Below are 20,253 nucleotides of genomic sequence, written 5' to 3' on the forward strand. Positions count from 1 at the left end.
GTTGAATTCATCATCATTCTTTAGCTCACTTTGCCACCCCATTTCAGACCCAGTCGTTTGCAAATCAGGCTCGACACTGTCAGTCTTGATCCTATGTGTCATGGGAGCTGTCCAGACCGAACTGCCAAGCCAGGTCTTCCCTGTACCAGAAACAAGCATCCTGGGACCAGTTTCGGGGTTAATTTGATAAACTTTAATGTTGTCCATGTATGACAGCAATCCAGGCCACTCTGAGGTGAACATAACTGACTTGCCCCTTATTTCACTATTTGCATTGTTACCAGGGAAGCATGGACGTTTCTAAATTAATGTTTGTAAACTAGTAGCTTAAAACAAGAACTAATCACTGCACTGGTATGATCTGATGTACTAAGTTGAAACCCTTCTGCATGTTAATGAAATTCACTTGAATTTTGTAGCGAACGATATCATATTTTTGCACGTTTTTTGCAAGAGATCTTTAAAAATGAAGGTGTTCCTTAAGTTAAGTGGTGCAGGGCACCTTATTTACTTCCTTTGTCAACTTCAGTCAAGCTGTGAATGAATGCTTCCACTTTATTTAACATATTTCTGAGTGTCAGGCCTGAGTCGAGTATAAGGAGCACCCCGGAGCTGCTGTCGACCAGGGAGCCGCATCTAAAGGTCAGGCGGGCCCCATGCGGCCCCCAGCCCTACTTTGGATATCACTTAATATTTCACAATACTTGCCACCCCTGCTTGTTTGCAAGACGAGTAGCTCTTGGGGAGCTCCGTGTTTTGGTCTGCTCTCCACAAATTGTTTTCCTGACACCTGGTTTGATGACATCGGGTAGACCGTTTGCTTCTAGGTAGATAATTTGTTTTATTTTATTTTGTCAGTTCACTGGCAATCTGATGTTAAATGTATTCATACTTACATTCTTGCAAAAAATTCCGACTTCTCGTTTATTATGTTTGACTTTCCGTTTTCCTTGTAGATCCATGTTTGTACATCCCTCGCTTTGCACATATGCTTGAATTTGGGGACAAAAATCATGAAGTATCAATGACTGCCCTCCGATTGCTACAGAGGATGAAGAGGGATTGGATGCACACGGGACGTAGGCCTTCAGGTCTCTGTGGAGCAGGTAACTAATATATTGGTGTGTCTGAAAAATATTTTTCACAACATGAAAATGCAGTTTGTTGAGTTTGCGACATTCACCCGGGTTTTTAGAATTAGGTCAATAATTTTTGACAAAGTAGACGATTGCTGAGCTTTTATGTTTAGGAATTTTCTTTGACTTGATGATTTAGTTATGCTCTCTATTTCTTTTGCTTTTCATTAAATGTACAATCTGTATAAACAAAGTCTTTCCTTACCAGTGCTATATAATCCAGTCGTTAAACTGACCGAAGGTGCACTATTTCTCCCATAAATGTATTGTTTGCACAAGGGATCATTAGGTAGGGTAGATCTGAGCATAATCTCATTGTATCACTAAATAAAAAGCCCAATCCTTCGTTTCACCAATACCCTTCATTACACTCGACTTCGTAAACTCACGATACTTTGTTTTCTCACCAGTTTACACTCAACCACTTCTAACTCGGATGTCCCTTCAACAAAACCTTATTTAAATAAAATCTTATTTAAACAAACCCGTACCTTGAACGTTCTAGTAACTGCTTTCACTCGTATTCACAGTCCATCTCGGTGCCTCACTAACTCTCTTCATTTTAAACTTCTGTGACGTGTCCCCGCCTATTGGTATTCCTCCAATTAGCGCTCATTGATTTATCTAACTACGGGATCCATAGTGCATTGCGGCTGTTATTATTGCCGTCTCATATTCTACCACTCCCTTTCTGTATTCTCGTAACTCATGTTTTTGCACATTTATAAAACAATGAATACTTATGTGAAACTCATAATCTCATTGTCACATAGCTTTAATTCTTGTTTATTTATGTATTTATTTAATAGTTTAGTAATGAGTACAGGCACTAAAATGTATAGGCAACAGAGCCTGCCTTAAGAGCAGAGGGGCCCTGCTCCCCTTGACCCTTTTCATGACTTGAAAAGTGCCTGTCAGGCTGAATAAAGGTCAGCCTGATGGACACTCTTTTTCAGGTCAGGCAGCCAGGCTTTATTCATGTGCTTTATGCACTGGCACCTAGCTGCCTGAACGGAATAGTGTTAATACCAGTGGGGTAACCCAGTCATGTGCAGAACCTGGGGATAGATACGTTAAACAAGCAGTGGTTCTGCCACGAAACGAAATTAAACCCAGGTGAAACACAGGGGCAATGGTGTTTTACACATATATCACAATACAATTTATACATAACCAATGATACATATATAACATAATTAGTTGGCACAGCATCGTGTCATCGATGAAAAACCCCTAACAAGACCTAGAATCTAACCTCTTAGTTATAATGGTCTGGTTGGGCAGCCAATGCTTGTTTATATGTATATTGACGTTTCGACCCCTTAAGAACGTGCGAGTATGAAAAAGCATCACCGCGGGGTCTTCATCGGGACTAAGAACAATATTTGTGTATCGCCTTCTGGAATTGTCTCAGTGAAAGGCCAAATTGGGTGACCTCGCCATCAGTACATGGTGACCAAGGTGCGCTGCCTTGTGTAGTCCTTTTGTCTCAACAAGACCTTTAAACAAGACCCTTCTGATTGGTCTTGTCCTAAATACGGGGCACCGTGTCTTCAGTAGACTCAGAGCGCGAGACGCCAGAGGTTTCAAGGCAGCAAGCTTGCTCCTGGTGCCTGAAGATGGACGTATACGGAGGCTGCTGGCCCCGCTTTTCTCATTGATTTCTGAGCCCACCGAGATTGTGGGATTACGGAATGACAACTTCACCTCGAGCGCAAGACGCCAGAGATTATAAGGGAGCACGCGGTGCCCCTTATTTAGGACAAGACCAATCAGAAGGGTCTGGTTTGAAGGACTTGTTGAGACAAAAGGACTACACAAGGTAGAGTACCTTGGTCACCTTGTACTGACGGCAAAGTCAACCAATTTGGCATTTCACTGACACGATGCTGTGCTAACTAATTATGTTTTATATGTATCATTGGTTATATATAAATTGTATTGTGATGTATGTGTAAAACACCATTGTATTCACCTCCCCTGTGTATCACCATTGTGAAAAACCAAGTGTGGTAGTTATGTTTTTTGTGTTTGTCTTATTTTTTATCACTAATTCCTAAATGAATATGATTTTCCTATGTAAACTTTAACCACATTTCATTTGGTGCAAGTGGTTTGTTTTGTATTTCTGAAAACTAGACACCTAGGTAAGTCCAGGGAGGTGCGGATTGCGTGTATCTCCCAACATTTTCCTACCCAAAATCCAGCGCAAACCTCAAATTTAGCTAAAAAAATATCATGTGTTTTCACCTATCTGTGTAGGAAAGTTGTAGGCTCACAGGGTCCGCCACAAATTTCCTACCACCCTGCGTTCGTCCAGGTCTCCCGATATAAATGGGACCACACTTGTGTGATTAGGCCTAGTGCCCGCAACAGGAAATGGCCCAAAACATACTGTGGAGACTTCAAAATTATCGATCGCAAAACGACCTGGTTTTGCAAAGGGGGTCCCCTGCGTATTTTTGGTCCCGTGCTCGGTGGCCATCGAGGGTAACCTGCCAAATCTAGACAGTTCTGATAACTAGTAACCCGGGGGAGTCCAGAGAGATGTGGTTTGCGTGGAACACGACTGTACAAAGTGGTTTGTTAAATGATGCAGAATAGGACGGTGCTCTGTCATATACAAAATAAGGTTTCAAATAATGCTTCATTTCGATTACCTCTTTTTAAATATGTACACATGGTTTACTTCACTCTTTCTGTAATCCATAAGAAATATTCTGCAGTATCTAGCTGCTGCCTACGCTGTAAACTTGATAATGCAGTCTTTTATAATTTGGGCATGTGACATGGTTCAGTCTTGGGAAAGGATGTTGGAGCAACTGAAAGAGGCAATTGGAAATTTGATTACTCTATCCCTAAAATATCATACAGTGGGGTTACACTCAAGAACTATGAAGGGAAAATTTGTTTTTCAATTTCTTGCACTGGGTGTGTTTGCAAAGAGGCAAATAGCAATTTACTGGTTGCAAGAGACAAGCCCGGAGTTTGATTTATGATATGGAGATATGTAGGAATGGGTAGTGGCTGAGGAGGTTCATATGCACAGAATATGTACGAACATGAAACTGGAAGATGGCTTGAGGGCTTAGAGAGATGTGCTTGATATGGTAATGAGGGAGAGGGAGTAGAAGATTAAAAATAAACTACATGCTGACGTGAAGTGTCGCTACTTAATAATTGGAAACGGAACATTTATAAAACTCAAACTAGGTACACAACTCCGTACTCCTTGTGAAAGTGCTTTTAGGGCGCAATGCCAATAAGAGTCTGGTGCTGATCATATTGTATGCATGACACATTCGAGCCTTTTATGATTCTAATTTTGTTTTTGTTAAATAATAAAAATATATATAGTTAATAAACTCCAATCTCAGACTTACTTTTCTTCACTTAAACTTGTTTAGGAGAAATGGCATATCCAGTCCTGCAAGAGGTAATCCCTCCATTTTATGGAATCCATACTGAAATGTCCTATTGAAGAACAGGAGAATTAGAAGCTATTTATAAGGCCGGATTCTTGCCTACCTGGTCATCTCCAAGAATCCTCACAGGGCGGTCCAGATCTGGCACGTGGCGACCAAAGCCCTGGGATGGGCCAATAAACTTACATTAGCAACCCCCCTCTGGGATACGGAGCAGCTGGGCACTCTGGGACGAACCAAAGGTTTCGCAAAATGGGACCTCATCGGCATTTCGCACATCAGGGACCTGTGGGGGCGGGATGGAGTGGTGCCGTTTGCCACACTGCAACAGACGTACGAAATGGCGGCGTCAGAACACTTCCGTTATACACAGATAAGGCATGCCCTGCAGGCCACCATCTGCTCCGGCACAGAGCTTCCTGAGGCGTCCCCACTCGAGGATAGACTGCTGGATGGGCATCTGCCCGATAAATGTATATCTCTCTCGTATAAAAAGATCATCCACCACACTCCTGATCCCCTCGCAGCACTCAGGGAGAAATGGGTAAGAGATGGTCTGGAGGTGGACGATGAGGAATGGCAGGAGGCACTCTCCTCACCCAAGGAGGTGACTATATCGGCAAAGTTAAAACTCATACAGCTAAAGATTTTGCATAGAGTCTACCTATCAGGGACCCAACTGATCCACATGGGGAGGAGTACGGACGGGCTTTGCAGGAGGGGCTGTGGAATGCAGGGCGCATTCCTACATGTGCTCTGGGAGTGCCCAGTAATTCATGGCTTCTGGCGGTGCGTGCTGAAAGTTATGAGTGTGGGGGGTGCCCTTGTTGCCTGAGGCAAAGAGATGCCTTCTGAATGTGTGGGAGCCCACAGATTTAACCATACACGGGAGGTTGTGGGTCACACTTGGGCAGACAGTGGCCAAGCGCAATATAGCGCAACTGTGGGGGGCCGCTGCACCACCTACGTTAAAGAAATGGAAGGACGATATGGACTGGTGTATGGTCCGCGAGAAAACTGTATATGTTGCGCGGGGATGCCCCAAAAAATGGTTAACGATTTGGACAAAGTGGAATGTGTACCGGGGGGGATATGTGAACCGCCGGTTGTCTCATCCCCAGAAGACCACTGTACACTGTGAACTACAATGTATGTAATGTGACTCTGCCTACTACGTTGAACAGTATGTACTGCCGCATGTATAAACTGATGCAAGTATACCATGTGAGAAACGGAACGGAACTGTATAACATGGCCAAGGTTTCTTTATGTTAAATAAACAGAATAAAAAAAAAAAAAAGAATCCTCACAGGTCACCAGGATCTTTTTATCTGCCAAATAGCGTAGAGGGGATAAACACAATTATCAAAAATTTATTTACCTCAATTAGACTGCATTTGGAAAATACCACTAACTCCGCATCTAAAATTCATAGGATTTTATTACAATCAAAAATAGCTGAACATACAAACACCTCAGTACAAGGTGCAAAAGGTAAATAGGCACTAGAGCAAAATCAAGCCTACGCAGGATTCTCATCCATACAAAAAGAATTACTGATTCCAAAATCATCAAGAAGACAATAGTTAGGCTAATGTCTAGTTTAGGAATCATTAGTCAAAAGGAACAGTTCTATCCCTACACTATCTCTAAGGTGACATCCCTACTTAGCATTCCCATCCCAAGCAAGAAAATCAAGAAAAAGGTGTCAGAAGTGACGACTTTCTAAGAAGTACATTCACTTAGTCAGAGCTCGATCTAAGATGCTCCTTCTAGCTTCCTGCCTAAGCCTCATCTGCTCAACCCACGGGGCACTGTCCCTAATACAAAACCCCAAATTCGTAGAACACACCCTTCGGCACACCTCTTCAGCCAGGTCTTCTTTCCGTAGTTTTCCATCAGAAATTGTATGTCGTCCAACGTCCGTTAGCTTGACCTTGGGGTCCAGGCACCTTCCTCGCTGAAAGTAACTTCTCCACATTCCAGTGCACTCCCCTGTTGGCTTCTCACAGCATCCTAACTTCTAAAACAAAGGCCTATTCTCACTAACGAGCTAAATGTACTTGCACCTGCAACAGAAACATGGGAACGAGAAATACCATTTCACATCTTTAAGATTTTACATTTCCCCGCAACCCAAAGCCTTTACCAAGGGAATCATTTTCGGCCTACAACATTAGCTAACATAAGAAAATAAACAGGCCCTTCTCCTCTAACGTATATGTGATTAGGCCTCTACGAAATTAAACACTCTATTAAATCACACTCTAAGCATTAGTTCATTATTCTCATGTGCATAATTAAGCAATCTACACGTATAACTTTAACATGGCACTCTTTTAACCTAATACATTGCATTACTCAAACTAATCATTATACGTTTTACTAAATACATTCATAGAAATTTGCAACGTTGATCTTCACAAAACATTATTACAATTCTATTACTTCTATGTTAAACGATTACAGCAAATACATTTCTATGGCACTTCTAAACATACATCGATTAATATGCGGGTGCTGACTAACGGTGAATATGATGCACCCCTACGAATTTCAGAATCTCACGACGCTCTATCAGTTCCCCCCTTTGATGACAACTATCATCACACCATCACAACCTTATTCCCTCGGAGAAAGAACCGACCTAAAAAGTACTTGTTGCCATTCTAACCTGTCGGAACCTCTCCATTCTCTTAAGATTCTGATATTGACTGTCCTGCAGTCTAGCCATTCGCCTCTCATTCGCTCTGAGAGCTCTTTCAATTCTGTTCCCTCTGTACCACTTATAGGCTCTAATGAGACCCCACAAGCAGATCACACAAACCACAACGATAATGAGTGGCTTCAACACAAATCCAAGGAACCCTTTTCCCAGATTCGCAAACCAACTTCCCACAACACCAAATCCTTTACCAATCTTTTCCCACTCCCCCTCTTCAGTCAAATCCGCAATCTCTTGATGAATCGTAGTGATGTTGTCTATATATTTCTCTAGATCCTTGCTGTTGTCTGCAATATACGTACAACATTACTGAACTTTCAACAATTTACAGACTCCACCCTCTTTTGCCAAGAAGACGTCTAAAGCAAGACGATTTTGCAAAACCATCGTCCTTATCGACAACATCTCTCCATCCACCAACAGCAACGACCTTGCAGTATTAATTGACAATTCATCAACTACAGTCGCCAACTTTCTTATCTTCACATCATTCAAAATCACACCCAAACTCGGTATCATTGCTCCAAAGATATCACCAATCACTGCTCCTGCACTTGCAGCTCTCCATACTTTAGAATGATGTCCAGTCTCCAAAAGATTCAAATCTTCTGCATGATAGATCTTCGGGAAGATAATAGCCAAGTAACACGTACCATACCAATTCGCAGGCAATCTCACATAGGCATTCCTTCCGCACACATAATACACCGTTAGAATCACTTGCACCGGACCTTGCAAAAAGTTCTTAGCAGAGTCCTCCATAGTAAAGGTATGGTCACACGTACTCTGTCCTACCGAAACCTTTTCATTATAGGTCTGAGGACGTTTCATACACAACTTCCCCTTCTGCGTCTGGTCTAATGCTATGGGTCCATAACTCCCCTTAGATCTGTGCAATCTCTCCTCATCAGTCCAATCCACTGGACTCTCACCTGTATTTCGTGTCTGTGTTAGTTTTCTACATCTATCTTCTATTTGACCTATAAACTTCTTCTCGGTCTCCGACAATGAACATGTCAAATTATGCCGGTGAGCATAAGCCGTATCCAAATTCAAAGTCGGTATGAAATACTTCCGTAGTCTGTCCTCTGACTTATAATAGTCGTACTTATTCAAATGTTTATAGGCCGGAACTTCAGGAAGTACTGCATCGTAATTGGAAAAGAAATACTCAAACTGTCTTCTCTCATAAAAGATGCTAAGCAGTAGGCTGCAAGAAATCCCATAGGTTAATGGAAGATGATGGTATCTAATACCCTCCTCTACGGAAGAAGGTAGCTGCATACACACATAGCAATCCTTCGCATCCATTGCATCAAAAAAAGTCACTTCTAGACAAATCTATGTGAAATTTACGACTCTCTTCAAGTATCAAAGCTCTTTGAGCTCCTATGGTAACCCCTTTTTGGCTAGAGGTGGTAGGTGCAGGTGTCCCCTGTACCTCCCCCTCCTGCTCATGTGAAACGATATGAGGCTACAACTATTGCAACTATAGCAGCTATCACTACCCCTAAAAGAGTACCTATCACTAATTTAGCTCTACGGTGAGTATTTCCAGCATCTGCCATATTTGCAAAGTTTTCAGAATTTAGTTCAACAGCAACATGTAAAAGTCTCTTTCTCATCCGGGTATTGCTTGTCAAACCAGTTCACACAACGCCTTGAAGCTGGAAATCCCCTAGCAGTTTTTCAGTTCCTTATTTACACAGTCCACAAAAAGACTTCCCTAGCCCTCCTTCGTTGTCTCTAGTAGAAAGTCCCTAACTTTATTCTTCTTCCACTCAAGCCTAGGTTATCTTCTTTCGGACTTATGTACAACAAAATAGTTCACCTTCAGTCCAGAACAATATTCGCTCCCAAAAGCTCTAAGACCCCTTGCAAAATTTCAAGACGAAGTATCACCAACTCCTGATGTGGTGGTACAATAGCAAAAGTCAGAAAGACCAGCGTCTCCAGAATCAATTCACAAACTTTACTCAGAAGCGGTGGATTCAGAATATTGAGGGTCAGTATTCCTTCGATTTCCAATCCTGGAACTCTCAGCAACACTTCTATTTTCAAGTTCGGAGAATTGCTGACCAGTGTCAAGGATCTCAGCCTCCCCGTGCTCGGTATGCCTGGCATCATTCACATAGGGTGATTGTTTCTTCATGCTGTGTTTTCTTTCCCCTTGCCCTAAGTTAGCCTGTTGACATTTTTTTGCTTGTTGATAATTGTTTGGACAGGTATTCCCTCTACCAATCCCCTAGAATGTTATTTCTGACATGTATACCCACACATGGGATTGTGCTCCTCATATGTACATGGTTTCACTTTTTATCTCCTGCACGCTGGATTTTCTCCTTATTTGCGCGTCTCCTTTAAGACTTTCTTTTCCATGTACACATCCTCACTTCTTCCCATCCACATGTTTTGATTTGTTCTAAGCTACCCCTTAATGACATTCTAGGTTGCTGTGCCCGCCTCGCTTTGATCCCACGCGTCCTTGGTTACACCCCTTGCCCGATCAGCACAAGCGTAACTTTTCCCTTTCCTTGCTCTCCACCCGCGCTGGAAGCGTCCCTAGCTACAGTCCCGCCCCCTTGCCTCCTTCACCCATTGAACGGCCTTCCCTCACCGCCAGCAGTCCCGCCTTATAGTCCCGCCCCGTGCCTCCCTTACCCAATGAACGGCCTTCCCGTATCGCTAGCAGTCCCGCCTTATAGAAGGCGGGACTTTACTTCTGGCACTGACCGCGACGAGTACACGACTGTGACTTGTCCGATACTGCGGATTTATTCCTGACCCCCGAAATCCTCTGATGCCCCTGGCTCATCGACTGGGTAAGTCGCTGCTCACGCTGTTGCCACATCCCGTTAACTATCCTTCTTTTAATTTTCCAAATTCTCATTACCGCGCCTTTTCACCCTCTTCATTAGGCCGGCTCCACCGTCCCCCGAGTGACGAACAAACCGCACGTCCTCGTTTCTTTTCCCGGAATTCTAAGCCAACCCCGAGTGACTACCAACCGCACGTCCTCGGTTCTCCCCATTCAACAGCGGTGAGTCCTCGGTTCACTCCGCCGTTCCCTTATTTGCATCTCTGCCTTCTGCCCCTTGGTAAATTGCCTATCTCTTGCCTCCCATAGACTGCGCGATGGACTCCTTCCTATAATTGCTCTTCATTCCACCGCCTTCATCAACGTTGCTACACCAGCGCTTTATTCAATACGCTTTTCAGGTAGACCTAAATTTTATAGTCTGCTTGCCTCTTTGTCTCCCTTTCTCTGTCCTTCCCTCTAACTCCAGCCGCCCTGATACCTATTCTTATTTACAGAGCACTCTACAAATAGGCAACCCAGGTCCTGAGGATGATCCTAATTTGAGAGGATCGAAACGCCGTCGACCATTGCCCACCAGCTCGAACTCCCTAGGCGTACTCTGACCCCTGGTTCATTAACATAACTGAAATCACGAACTGTACCATTGAATAAGTTGATGTTTGAACCTTTTATACTGTAAATACTGTATATTCTTTTGCGCCTTCTGCTGTGGTATCTTTCACGTTGTCACTTGCGCCGTTACTTCACTGTCACGAGCACTTTGTACACATATCACTAGGGTTGCCTGGCTATTTATACCCTACAGTGCTGTTACAACTGTTCTGTATATTTACTGATCTTCGTATAATATATGACGCCTACGGGCGCATGGATTGAACTATTTGAAGTCTCCTCTCTTTTGTTCGCTAAACTGTAATGTCTTGTACATACAGATTTAAGTAATTACATTGTATCCTGCTGAGATATTGTTGCTTTTATACTGGCATCATTCACAGCGTATGTCCACTCTGGTGAGGCGTACCTTTGACACGGCACTCTTACTCTCCTTGACCTTCTCAGATTGGCTCGAGCTTGCTCTTCGTCACTCTGCTCGGATTCAGACGTTTCAGACACTGGGGCAAGATCTCTTCCAGGTGCCAATCTCAAGTTTACCCGTCTCCGATTCACGGGCCAAACGCTTTCTGCTTCTGTGGCACTTCTGCTCTCCCTTTGAGTACCCTGTGCACTATTTCCTTCTTCAGCAGAATTTGACTCTACTCCACCCACAGCAACACTTTCTCCGTCTGGGTCAAATTCGGGGCTTCGATTTGCACATCCCCTTTCAGCTCGATCTAGTGCACAACCAACTGCATCAGCAACCCTCACTGCTTGGCTTGCCCTCTCAGATGGCTCTGCCACCTCAGCTGGATTTTCATTCACGAGAGGGGCTGTATCTTCCAAGGGTGCTGGAACTCTGCGGGTATGGGAGGCATGCACCCAGTTCGGCAATCCCCCACACTTCACTGCCGTGTTCGTGACCAGTATTACTTGATACGGACCACGCCAACGAACATCCAGGCAACTCTTCCTCACGAGTTTACGCACAAGTACCCAATCCCCTGGGCATAAGTCGTGGCACAGGTCACCTGCGGCTGGAACAGCTGCTGCTCGCACCTGCTGAGACACAGAACGGGCTACGTCAGCCAGGCCCTTACAGTAGTTGAGAATCAAGTCATCAGTGATGTTAATCAAAGCAGTAGTAGGTATCGCTGGCAATCGCATCGCTCTCCCCATGAGTATCTCATGCGGTGACAACCCAGTCCTCCTATCGGGAACACTACGGAGCCTCATGAGAACTAAGGGTAGTGCGTCGGGCCATTTCAGAGATGTCGAAGAACACACTTTTGCCATCCGTGCTTTCAAAGTCCCATTAACTTGTTCCACAATCCCAGAAGCCTCTGGTCGGTAACTGCAATGCAACCTCTGATCCACATTTAAGGCAGCACAGAGCAATTTCATGATTTCACTATGGAAGTGTGTCCCTCTATCTGACTCCAAAGAGGTCGTGAAACCGAACCTCGGGATAAGCTCTCTCAGTAACAGTTTAGCTAATGTGACTATGTCACATCTACGTGTTGGATAAGCCTCCACCCATCTTGAAAAGACACATACCACAACTAAGATGTACCTCAACCCATTGCACTTTGGCATCTCGATGAAATCCAACTGCATCCTATTGAAAGGCCCTCCTGAACTCCCAATGTGGCTCAAAGTCACAGCAGTTCTCTTCCCTGCATTCATTTGCTGACATGTAACACACCTCTGACACACAGCTTCAGCTACTGCACGAAATTTCGGGTTGCACCATGTCTGTCGGAACACTCGCATCATCGCATCTCTGCCAAGATGCACTGCACCATGTATCAACCTTGCCATTGGGCTCAACAGACATTCTGGTAACACAGCTCGTCCATCATTTGAAATCCATACATCCACATCTCCCTTCTCGCATCCAGCTCGTATCCAACTATCCGGCTCTTGATCAGAGACTTCATCCTGCAACCGTTTTAGTTCCTCCCATGTATCAGCCATGGCTAACATCATGCTGAGATCGGTTCTTTCTTGGCTTTTTCCTGTATACCCTTCTGTAAATATACATCCCTGTTCTGCACAAAACCGGGCAACTTCATCCGCGTAGCTGTTTCCCAGCAACACAAAATCCTTCCCCTTCCTGTGCGCAGAACATTTGACAACTGCGATTTCCTCTGGACATTGCAGTGCTTCCAACAACTGTCTCACATATTCTCCATTTCTGATAGGTGAACCAGAAGATTTCATGAACCCTCTCTGTGACCATAACTGTCCAAAGTCCTGAACGACACCAAACCCGTACTGACTATCGGTATAAATCGTTATCCGAATCTGGTCAGCAGCCAAACAGGCACGGGTCAAAGCAATAAGTTCAGCTACCTGTGCGGAGTATACTCCTTCTAAACAAGCAGTTTCAACCACTCCTGTGATGGTACATACAGCAAACGCTGCTCTCAGTCGACCAGCACTGTCTCTTAAACATGAACTGTCCACAAAGAAGATTTCATCGGGGTCAAGGAGCGGCTCATCAACAATGTCTGGTCTCGGTTTGGTGCACAATTCAGTCACATCGAGACAATCCTGGTCCTCACAATCTTCATCGTCTACATTTGGAATAGGCAACAATGTGGCAGGATTTAAAACGGAACACCTCTTCAACGTCACATTCTCTGCAGCAAGAATGACTTGCTCATAACGCGTCAACCTGTTGTTCGTGAGGTGCTGTGTTTTACTCCTTGTCATTAACAATTCAACAGAATTCGGTACATAGACCGTAAGCGGATGTCCCATTACAATGCTCTCACATCTTTCGATACTGACACCAGTTGCAGCAACGGATTTGAGACATCCGGGCAACGCAGCTAAAGTAGCTGAGATGTAGGCAACTGGTCTGCAGACACCTCCATGACTCTGAGTCAAGACTGCCAATGCGCAACCTTCTCTTTCGCAACAGAATAGTGCGAATGCCTTGTTGTAATCAGGCATCCCCAAAGCTGGAGCGCAACACAAGGCTTCTCTCAGCCTCAAAAATGACCTTAAACAGTCTTTGTCCCATGGTACCGGATCACTCACATCCTTCCGCGTCAGCCGCTGTAAAGGCTTCACTTCAAAGGAGAAGTTTGGGATCCATTGGCGACAATAGCCAACCATCCCCAGGAACATTCTAACTCCTCTCTGAGTAGTAGGCACAGGTATATTCATAATAGCCTCAATGCGATGTGGTGACACCTTTCTCCTGCCCTTCTCAATTCTGTGACCCAAATATTGCACTTCGCTGAAACAGTACTGCAGTTTGTTCGTAGACACCTTGTGTCCATTCTCTGCCAGATAATTCAGCAAGGCAATGGTATCGATCCTGCAAGCGTCTTCAGTTTCTGACGCAACAAGCAGATCGTCAATGTATTGCACCAGAACAGAGTTCTGCGGCAACACAAGACCTTCAAGATTTTTCTTCAAGATCTGATTGAAGATCGACGGGCTGTGGGATACGACACCACGTTAACACACGATTCTCCAGACGGAAAGCAAAAAGATATTGGCTTCCTCCTGTAGAGGAATCGAGAAGAATGCTTGGCATAAGTCAATCACTGTGAACCACTCAGCTTCACATGGAATCTGAAACAGGATCACAGATGGATTTGGTACCACCGAACAACATGGAGCGACTATCTCATTAATTTTTCGCAGATCTTGTACAATCCTGAATTTCCCACTTGGTTTCTGTAGTCCCATGACAGGTGAGTTGCATGGGCTACCCATGATCTCTTTCAGAATTCCCTGCTTGATCATAGACTCGATTACAGGCTTGATCCCTGCAATCGTTTCGGGTGACAGATTATACTGGGGCGTCCTAGGAAATTCTACTTTCGGCTTGACCTAGATTTTCACTGGGTCTATGCCTTTGACCAATCCGATCTCCTCTCCACTAAGGTCCCACATATCAATTGACACGGAATCCCTCAGATAGAGTGGAAGTTCCTCCACTGTCAATGCTGGATACATTTCTATGCACACACGCTGATTCGCAACCTTAAAGGTTGCGTCATCATCCCTCGTCTGTACTTCCACTCCCTTCGGGGTACAATAAATGGTGCAATTCAGTTTGCACAACAGATCTCTACCCAACAGACAAACCGGCCTTGAGTCGCACACCATAAACTGGTGTCGATCTCTGAAATTTCCTATCTTCACCGGAATCGGCTCCGTCAATGGACTAGTCAGTTTCTTATTCGCTGCACCAACAACTTGGATTGATTGTCCCGAGAGGGGTAGGTTAGGGACTACTGCAGATCGTACAGTAGACCGGGTAGCACCAGTATCAACCAAAAAGGTTGTAGGGTGACCATCAATGTCTGCTTCCACAAATGGTCCCCTTTGGTCTACCTCCAAGACTGCTCCAAGCGCGCAATCCTCTTCCCCTCTCAAGCACGGTCGTGCCAACGGATATGGGCCGAATTCCTCACTCCCTTCAAACATGGGCATCTGTAGGTAAGTTCGGACTCCCTGTTGCATATTCTGTATCCTAGGTGGCTGAGGAACCTGCACCTGCGGAGCACCAGTCCCCCCCTTTGACCATCTTAGGTCGAGTCACTGTTGGAACCATCTTAGACACAGGAACCTGAACTATCTCTCCTTCCTGCTGTATCTGATTCAGTGAATTCAAAGGACACTCGCGTTTCCAGTGTCCAATCTGGTGACAAAGATGACATGCCGTGGTCTTTTTCAATGTCGCCACATCCATCCCTGTCTTCGGATCATTTGATTTTGGTCTTCCCTGACCTTGAGCATTTTGATTTCCTCCTTGGTTGTTTCCCTATTTTCTTCTTAACGTCCCTCCATTAGGCTGTCCCTGAGCTGTCTGCATTTGAACAAGTATCAATTTATCTTTCAATTTCCTGTGCTTTGATTCTATCTCATCACTACAGTACCTGGCATACCATAAGATCTCATCCACAAGCTTATTCTGCCAACAAATCAAATGCTGCTGTATCATGAGACTAACCTCTGGTCTCAATCCCAACACAAACTTCGAAACAAACTGTCCCATATCTTTCGTATCTAACACATCTAGTCCACTGTACTGCTTAAAAGCCTGCAAAAGTCTCTCATAAAACTCATGCACCGTCTCTTTTGGCTCTTGCACAGTCTGATCTATCTTCACCCAATCAATGTCCTGAGGTGAGATTTTCGACTTATAATAATAATAATACTGATATTTGTAGAGCGCGAACAGCTACCTCACAAGGAGGTGTCCCGGCGCTATAGACCGCTGGGGAACCCGTCCTGGCTATCCCTGTGAGATGGTCCCTTTCTGGGTATCTCCAAGGTGAAACCAGGCATCCCCAGCGTCTGTGGGGGGCCGTTGTAGAGATGAGGCAAGCTTAATGCCCAGAGTTGCCGAGTGTGTTCCTGGTTAGAGTAGGTACCGAGGCGAGAATTATCGAGTCCGTTTTGACCCTGGTCCACGACCCTGCCGCGTCGGGAATTGAACCCTGGTCCCTGGCCAATTCTCTGCTTACGGGTCTGCCGCATCTAACCAGTGAGCCACACCTCTCCACAGACTTTAACCATGTAATCACCTGTTCGAACTTTTTCATCACTATGGGCGATGGACCATTCGAGATTGGGTCCCTATCAGGCTCTGAGGTTGGCCACTCAACAGCAATTTTATATGCCGACCACAAATCACTCGGAACCACAATGTCAAACAATGTGTTCAAATCAACCCACAACACCTTCGAGGTCTTGACAAAGCGATCAACTTGCTTGTACCACTCCACAGGCTTCTCCCTTAGCCGGGGAAAATAATTCGTAAATGCAGCTAGGTCACCCCTACTCCAAGGTACATGCACATATCCTCCATTCTGCACCTCTCGTAAAGGGTAATTCCCTACCTCCATCATCCCCCCCCACCTGGAGGTGGTGTGTCTCCATCGTTCTCCTAGAGCTTTTCTTCTTGGACCACCTTTCTTCCCACTTATCAAGCATGATCCATGCACGTATTGCTATGATCAAATCTTTGCTATGGCCTCTCAATCCCATGACCGTTTTCTCTTCCAATTCCTGATCGCTATACTGCAATCTATGACTTCCTTGTAATGATTTCGTTTTGGACAAATCCACATCGTACTTTTTGGCCAATTCTGACAACTTCTCATGTGCAGTTCGTGCCTTGCGAGTCACATCCTTCGCTACGAACAGTAACTCATCCTGTTCATACATGCATGTCCTCTCAAGAGGTAAATTTCCGCTTATTATCTCATCTACTTCTGCCTTCAACATCTAAAATTCTCCCTTTCAGGGCTCCCTTCAGTACTTCCTGACAAGCTGCATCATCCCTTTCATCATAATCACATTCTCGTTCATGAGACCTACTCTCTTCATACATACTCATAGGAACTGAACGATTCACTATTGTGCTTTGTTCGCTTTCTGCTGTTCTCACACTCTGATTCTGATTTCTCACTGGTGGTGCCCACATCCGCAAGTCTGATCTTGACTCGTCCAAAGACTTCAGCCTCACTGGTCTCGCATCTCCCTGCCCCCTAGAGGAGTCTGCCGTAGCTGGTAATGGTGTACTCCATTCTATAGGCTTTGGAGTTTGATCCATTCCACTCACTGATCCATTTCCCTCGACCACACTCCTTACTCCTACAACTGACTGCACTGAACTCCCAACCTTCTCTTGATCTGGGTCGTAGACAGAAACGATGGGTCCAATGGTAACCCGTACCTTTAGAGCATCCGGTAACCTCGCACCTTTCCCAGCATCTGTGCTAGCTGCAGGCTGATTTCTAGTACCCTCAGCTCCTGTCGATCTTCCCTTCTACTCTCACTTTTGACAGAGTTGGTACTCCACTAGTCCCTTCTGCCTGAGCCGACCTTCCTTCGTAGGGATCAGGATTGTATGGAGGTGGTCTCTCGGACAACAACCTCTCCAATAGGCTATCATCTGTATCGCTGTCCTCATCATCATCCATACTTTTTACCTTCGAGCCATCAGTCTTTACCAATAAGGGATACAGATACAACCTGTCTCCCTCTATTGTTTGTACTCTCCACCTTTTCTCTTCTGCATCCCATCTTGCATTTTGAAATGCCTTAATCGACTTTTTCACCCTTTCCTGATTTCGATCTCTTTTCCTGTCATGCGCTGCTCTAATCCATGCTTGCAACGCCTCGTACTGTGTTGGTCTCGGCAAAGGTCGTAAAGCCGCCATCACAGACTTCAACTGATACAACACTTCCAATCTGAAGGAACCATATCGTGGGAAAGCTAGTTCTTCTTCACCCTGGGTCATCTTATGCCAATTTTCAAGCCAAATTATGGTATGCTACCCCACGTTTCTTGCCATGTAATGTGCCGGAGTATCCTCGGGAGGGGCCTCTTCTCCCCCACGAGTAACTACATGTTTGTCACCTCTACATAATTCTCGGGAAACTTTAAAACATTTCACGATGAACAAATTTTGATCACACACAATGTTTTCGTCTACTTCCTGATGTCAAACCCACCAATAACAGCGCGATTCACACTAACCGACCTATCGCAGCGTGACACCTTCTGACATCACTCTTCCTCCGCTCGCAGCAGTTCCCCTCCTTCACAACTCGCGTCTCACCCTTGCATTCGTCCCCTTCATACGCTGAAATAACCGTTTGTCCCAAACAAGTTACTTCTCTGACTGTCCGTCCACAGTCTCTTGAAATTGTCGACCTCGGTTGGCAACTGTCCTCGCGCACTCACACATTTGCTCCCCCTATCTCGGTCCAGGTGATTGATGACGATCTCCTTTCGGTGGTCAACAAAATCTACCTTGGGTGTCTTCTACACCACAATCGCTTAAACTACTCGTCGAGCCTAAGACTTTCCCGGGCTGCGCGCGCTCACAGCCTGATCTCACAATCACTCAACACTCAACTCCAACTCCGCAAGACATCACACAACAAATCAACACAGCAATCTACAAACATCTCACCCTATTCATACTCACTCCTCCTCGAACTGCTGCTTTCCGCCGTACTGCTACTCTCCGTCAATCTCCATCAGCCGCCGTCGTCCACTGCTCACCATCCGATGAGTCACCATCACTTAACTTCTATGGGCCTCAAGGATCTCTTATCCTAATCTAGATCTCCCCTCGCTATCGGAGAAAACCATCCTACTCTGCTACCAACTGATAAGGCCGAATTCTTGCCTACCTGGTTATCTCCAAGAATCCTCACAGGTCACCAGAATCTTTTTATCTGCCAAATAGCGTAGAGGGGATGAACACAATTATCAAAAATGTATTTACCTCAATTAGACTGCATTTGGAAAAGACCACTGATTTATAGGATTTTATTACAATCAAAAATAGCTGAACATACAAACGCCTCAGTACAAGGTGCAAAAGGTAAATAGGCACTAGAACAAAAGCAAGCCTACGCAGGATTCTCATCCGACTCAATACAAAAAGAATAACTGATTCCAAAATCATCAAGAAGACAATAGTTAGGCTAATGTCTAGTTTAGGAATCATTAGTCAAAAGAAACCATTCTACCCCTACACTATCTCTAAGGTGACATCCCTACTTAGCATTCCCATCCCAGGCAAGAAAATCAAGAAAAAGGTGTCAGAAGTGACGACTTCCTAGGAAGTACATTCACTTAGTCAGAGCTCGATCTAAGATGCTCCTTCTAGCTTCCCGGCTAAGCCTCATCTGCTCAACCCAAGGGGCACTGTCCCTAATACAAAACCCCAAATTCGTAAAACACGCCCTTCGGCACATCTCTTCAGCCAGGTCTTCTTTCGGTAGTTTTCCATCAGAAATTGTATGTCGTCCAACGTCCGTTAGCTTGACCTTGGGTCCCAAGCACCTTCTTTGCTGAAAGTAACTTCTCCACATTCCAATGCACTCCCCTGTTGGCTTCTCACAGCATCCTAACTCCTAAAACAAAACCCTATTTTCACTAACGAGCTAAATGTCCTTGCACCTGCAACAGAAACATGGGAACGAGAAAAACCATTTCACATCTTTAAGATTTTACATTTCCCTGCAACCCAAAGCCTTTACCAAGGGAATCATTTTTGGCCTACAACATTAGCTAACATAAGAAAATAAACAGACCCTTCTCCTCTAACGTATATGTGATTAGGCCTCTACGAAATTAAACACTCTATTAAATCACGCTCTAAGCATTAGTTCATTATTCTCATGTGCGTAATTAAGCAATCTACACGTATAACTTTAACATGGCACGCGTTTAACCTAATACATTGCATTACACAAACTAATCATTATACGTTTTACTAAATACATTCATAGAAATTTGCAACGTTGATCTTCACAAAACATTATTACAATTCTATCACTTCTATGTTAAACGATTACAGCAAATACATTTCTATGGCACTTCTAAACATACATCGATTAATATGCGGGTGCTGACTAACGGTGAATATGATACACCCCTACGAATTTCAGAATCTCACGACGCTCTATCACTATCTTCAAGGATTTATTACAAATTTCAAGTTTTCAATATTTCATCACAACAGAAAGCAAATCACTCCAAGCTGGTTTTTCGTCCCA

General features: G+C 44.6%; 1 protein-coding gene across 2 annotated transcripts in view; it reads left to right on the plus strand.

Moving 5' to 3' along the window:
• Positions 1-20,253, plus strand: part of BRF1 (BRF1 general transcription factor IIIB subunit) — a 1,136,639-nt gene that overhangs the window by 649,632 nt on the left and 466,754 nt on the right. For both annotated transcript variants that reach the window (XM_085626219.1, XM_085626218.1), the window contains exon 6: positions 957-1,106. In XM_085626219.1, the coding sequence (XP_085482345.1) occupies positions 957-1,106 (150 nt within the window). The remainder of the gene's footprint in view (positions 1-956; positions 1,107-20,253) is intronic.

The sequence above is a fragment of the Triturus cristatus genome, chromosome 9, assembly GCF_964204655.1.
Source record: "Triturus cristatus chromosome 9, aTriCri1.1, whole genome shotgun sequence".
Taxonomy (NCBI): Eukaryota; Metazoa; Chordata; class Amphibia; order Caudata; family Salamandridae; genus Triturus; species Triturus cristatus.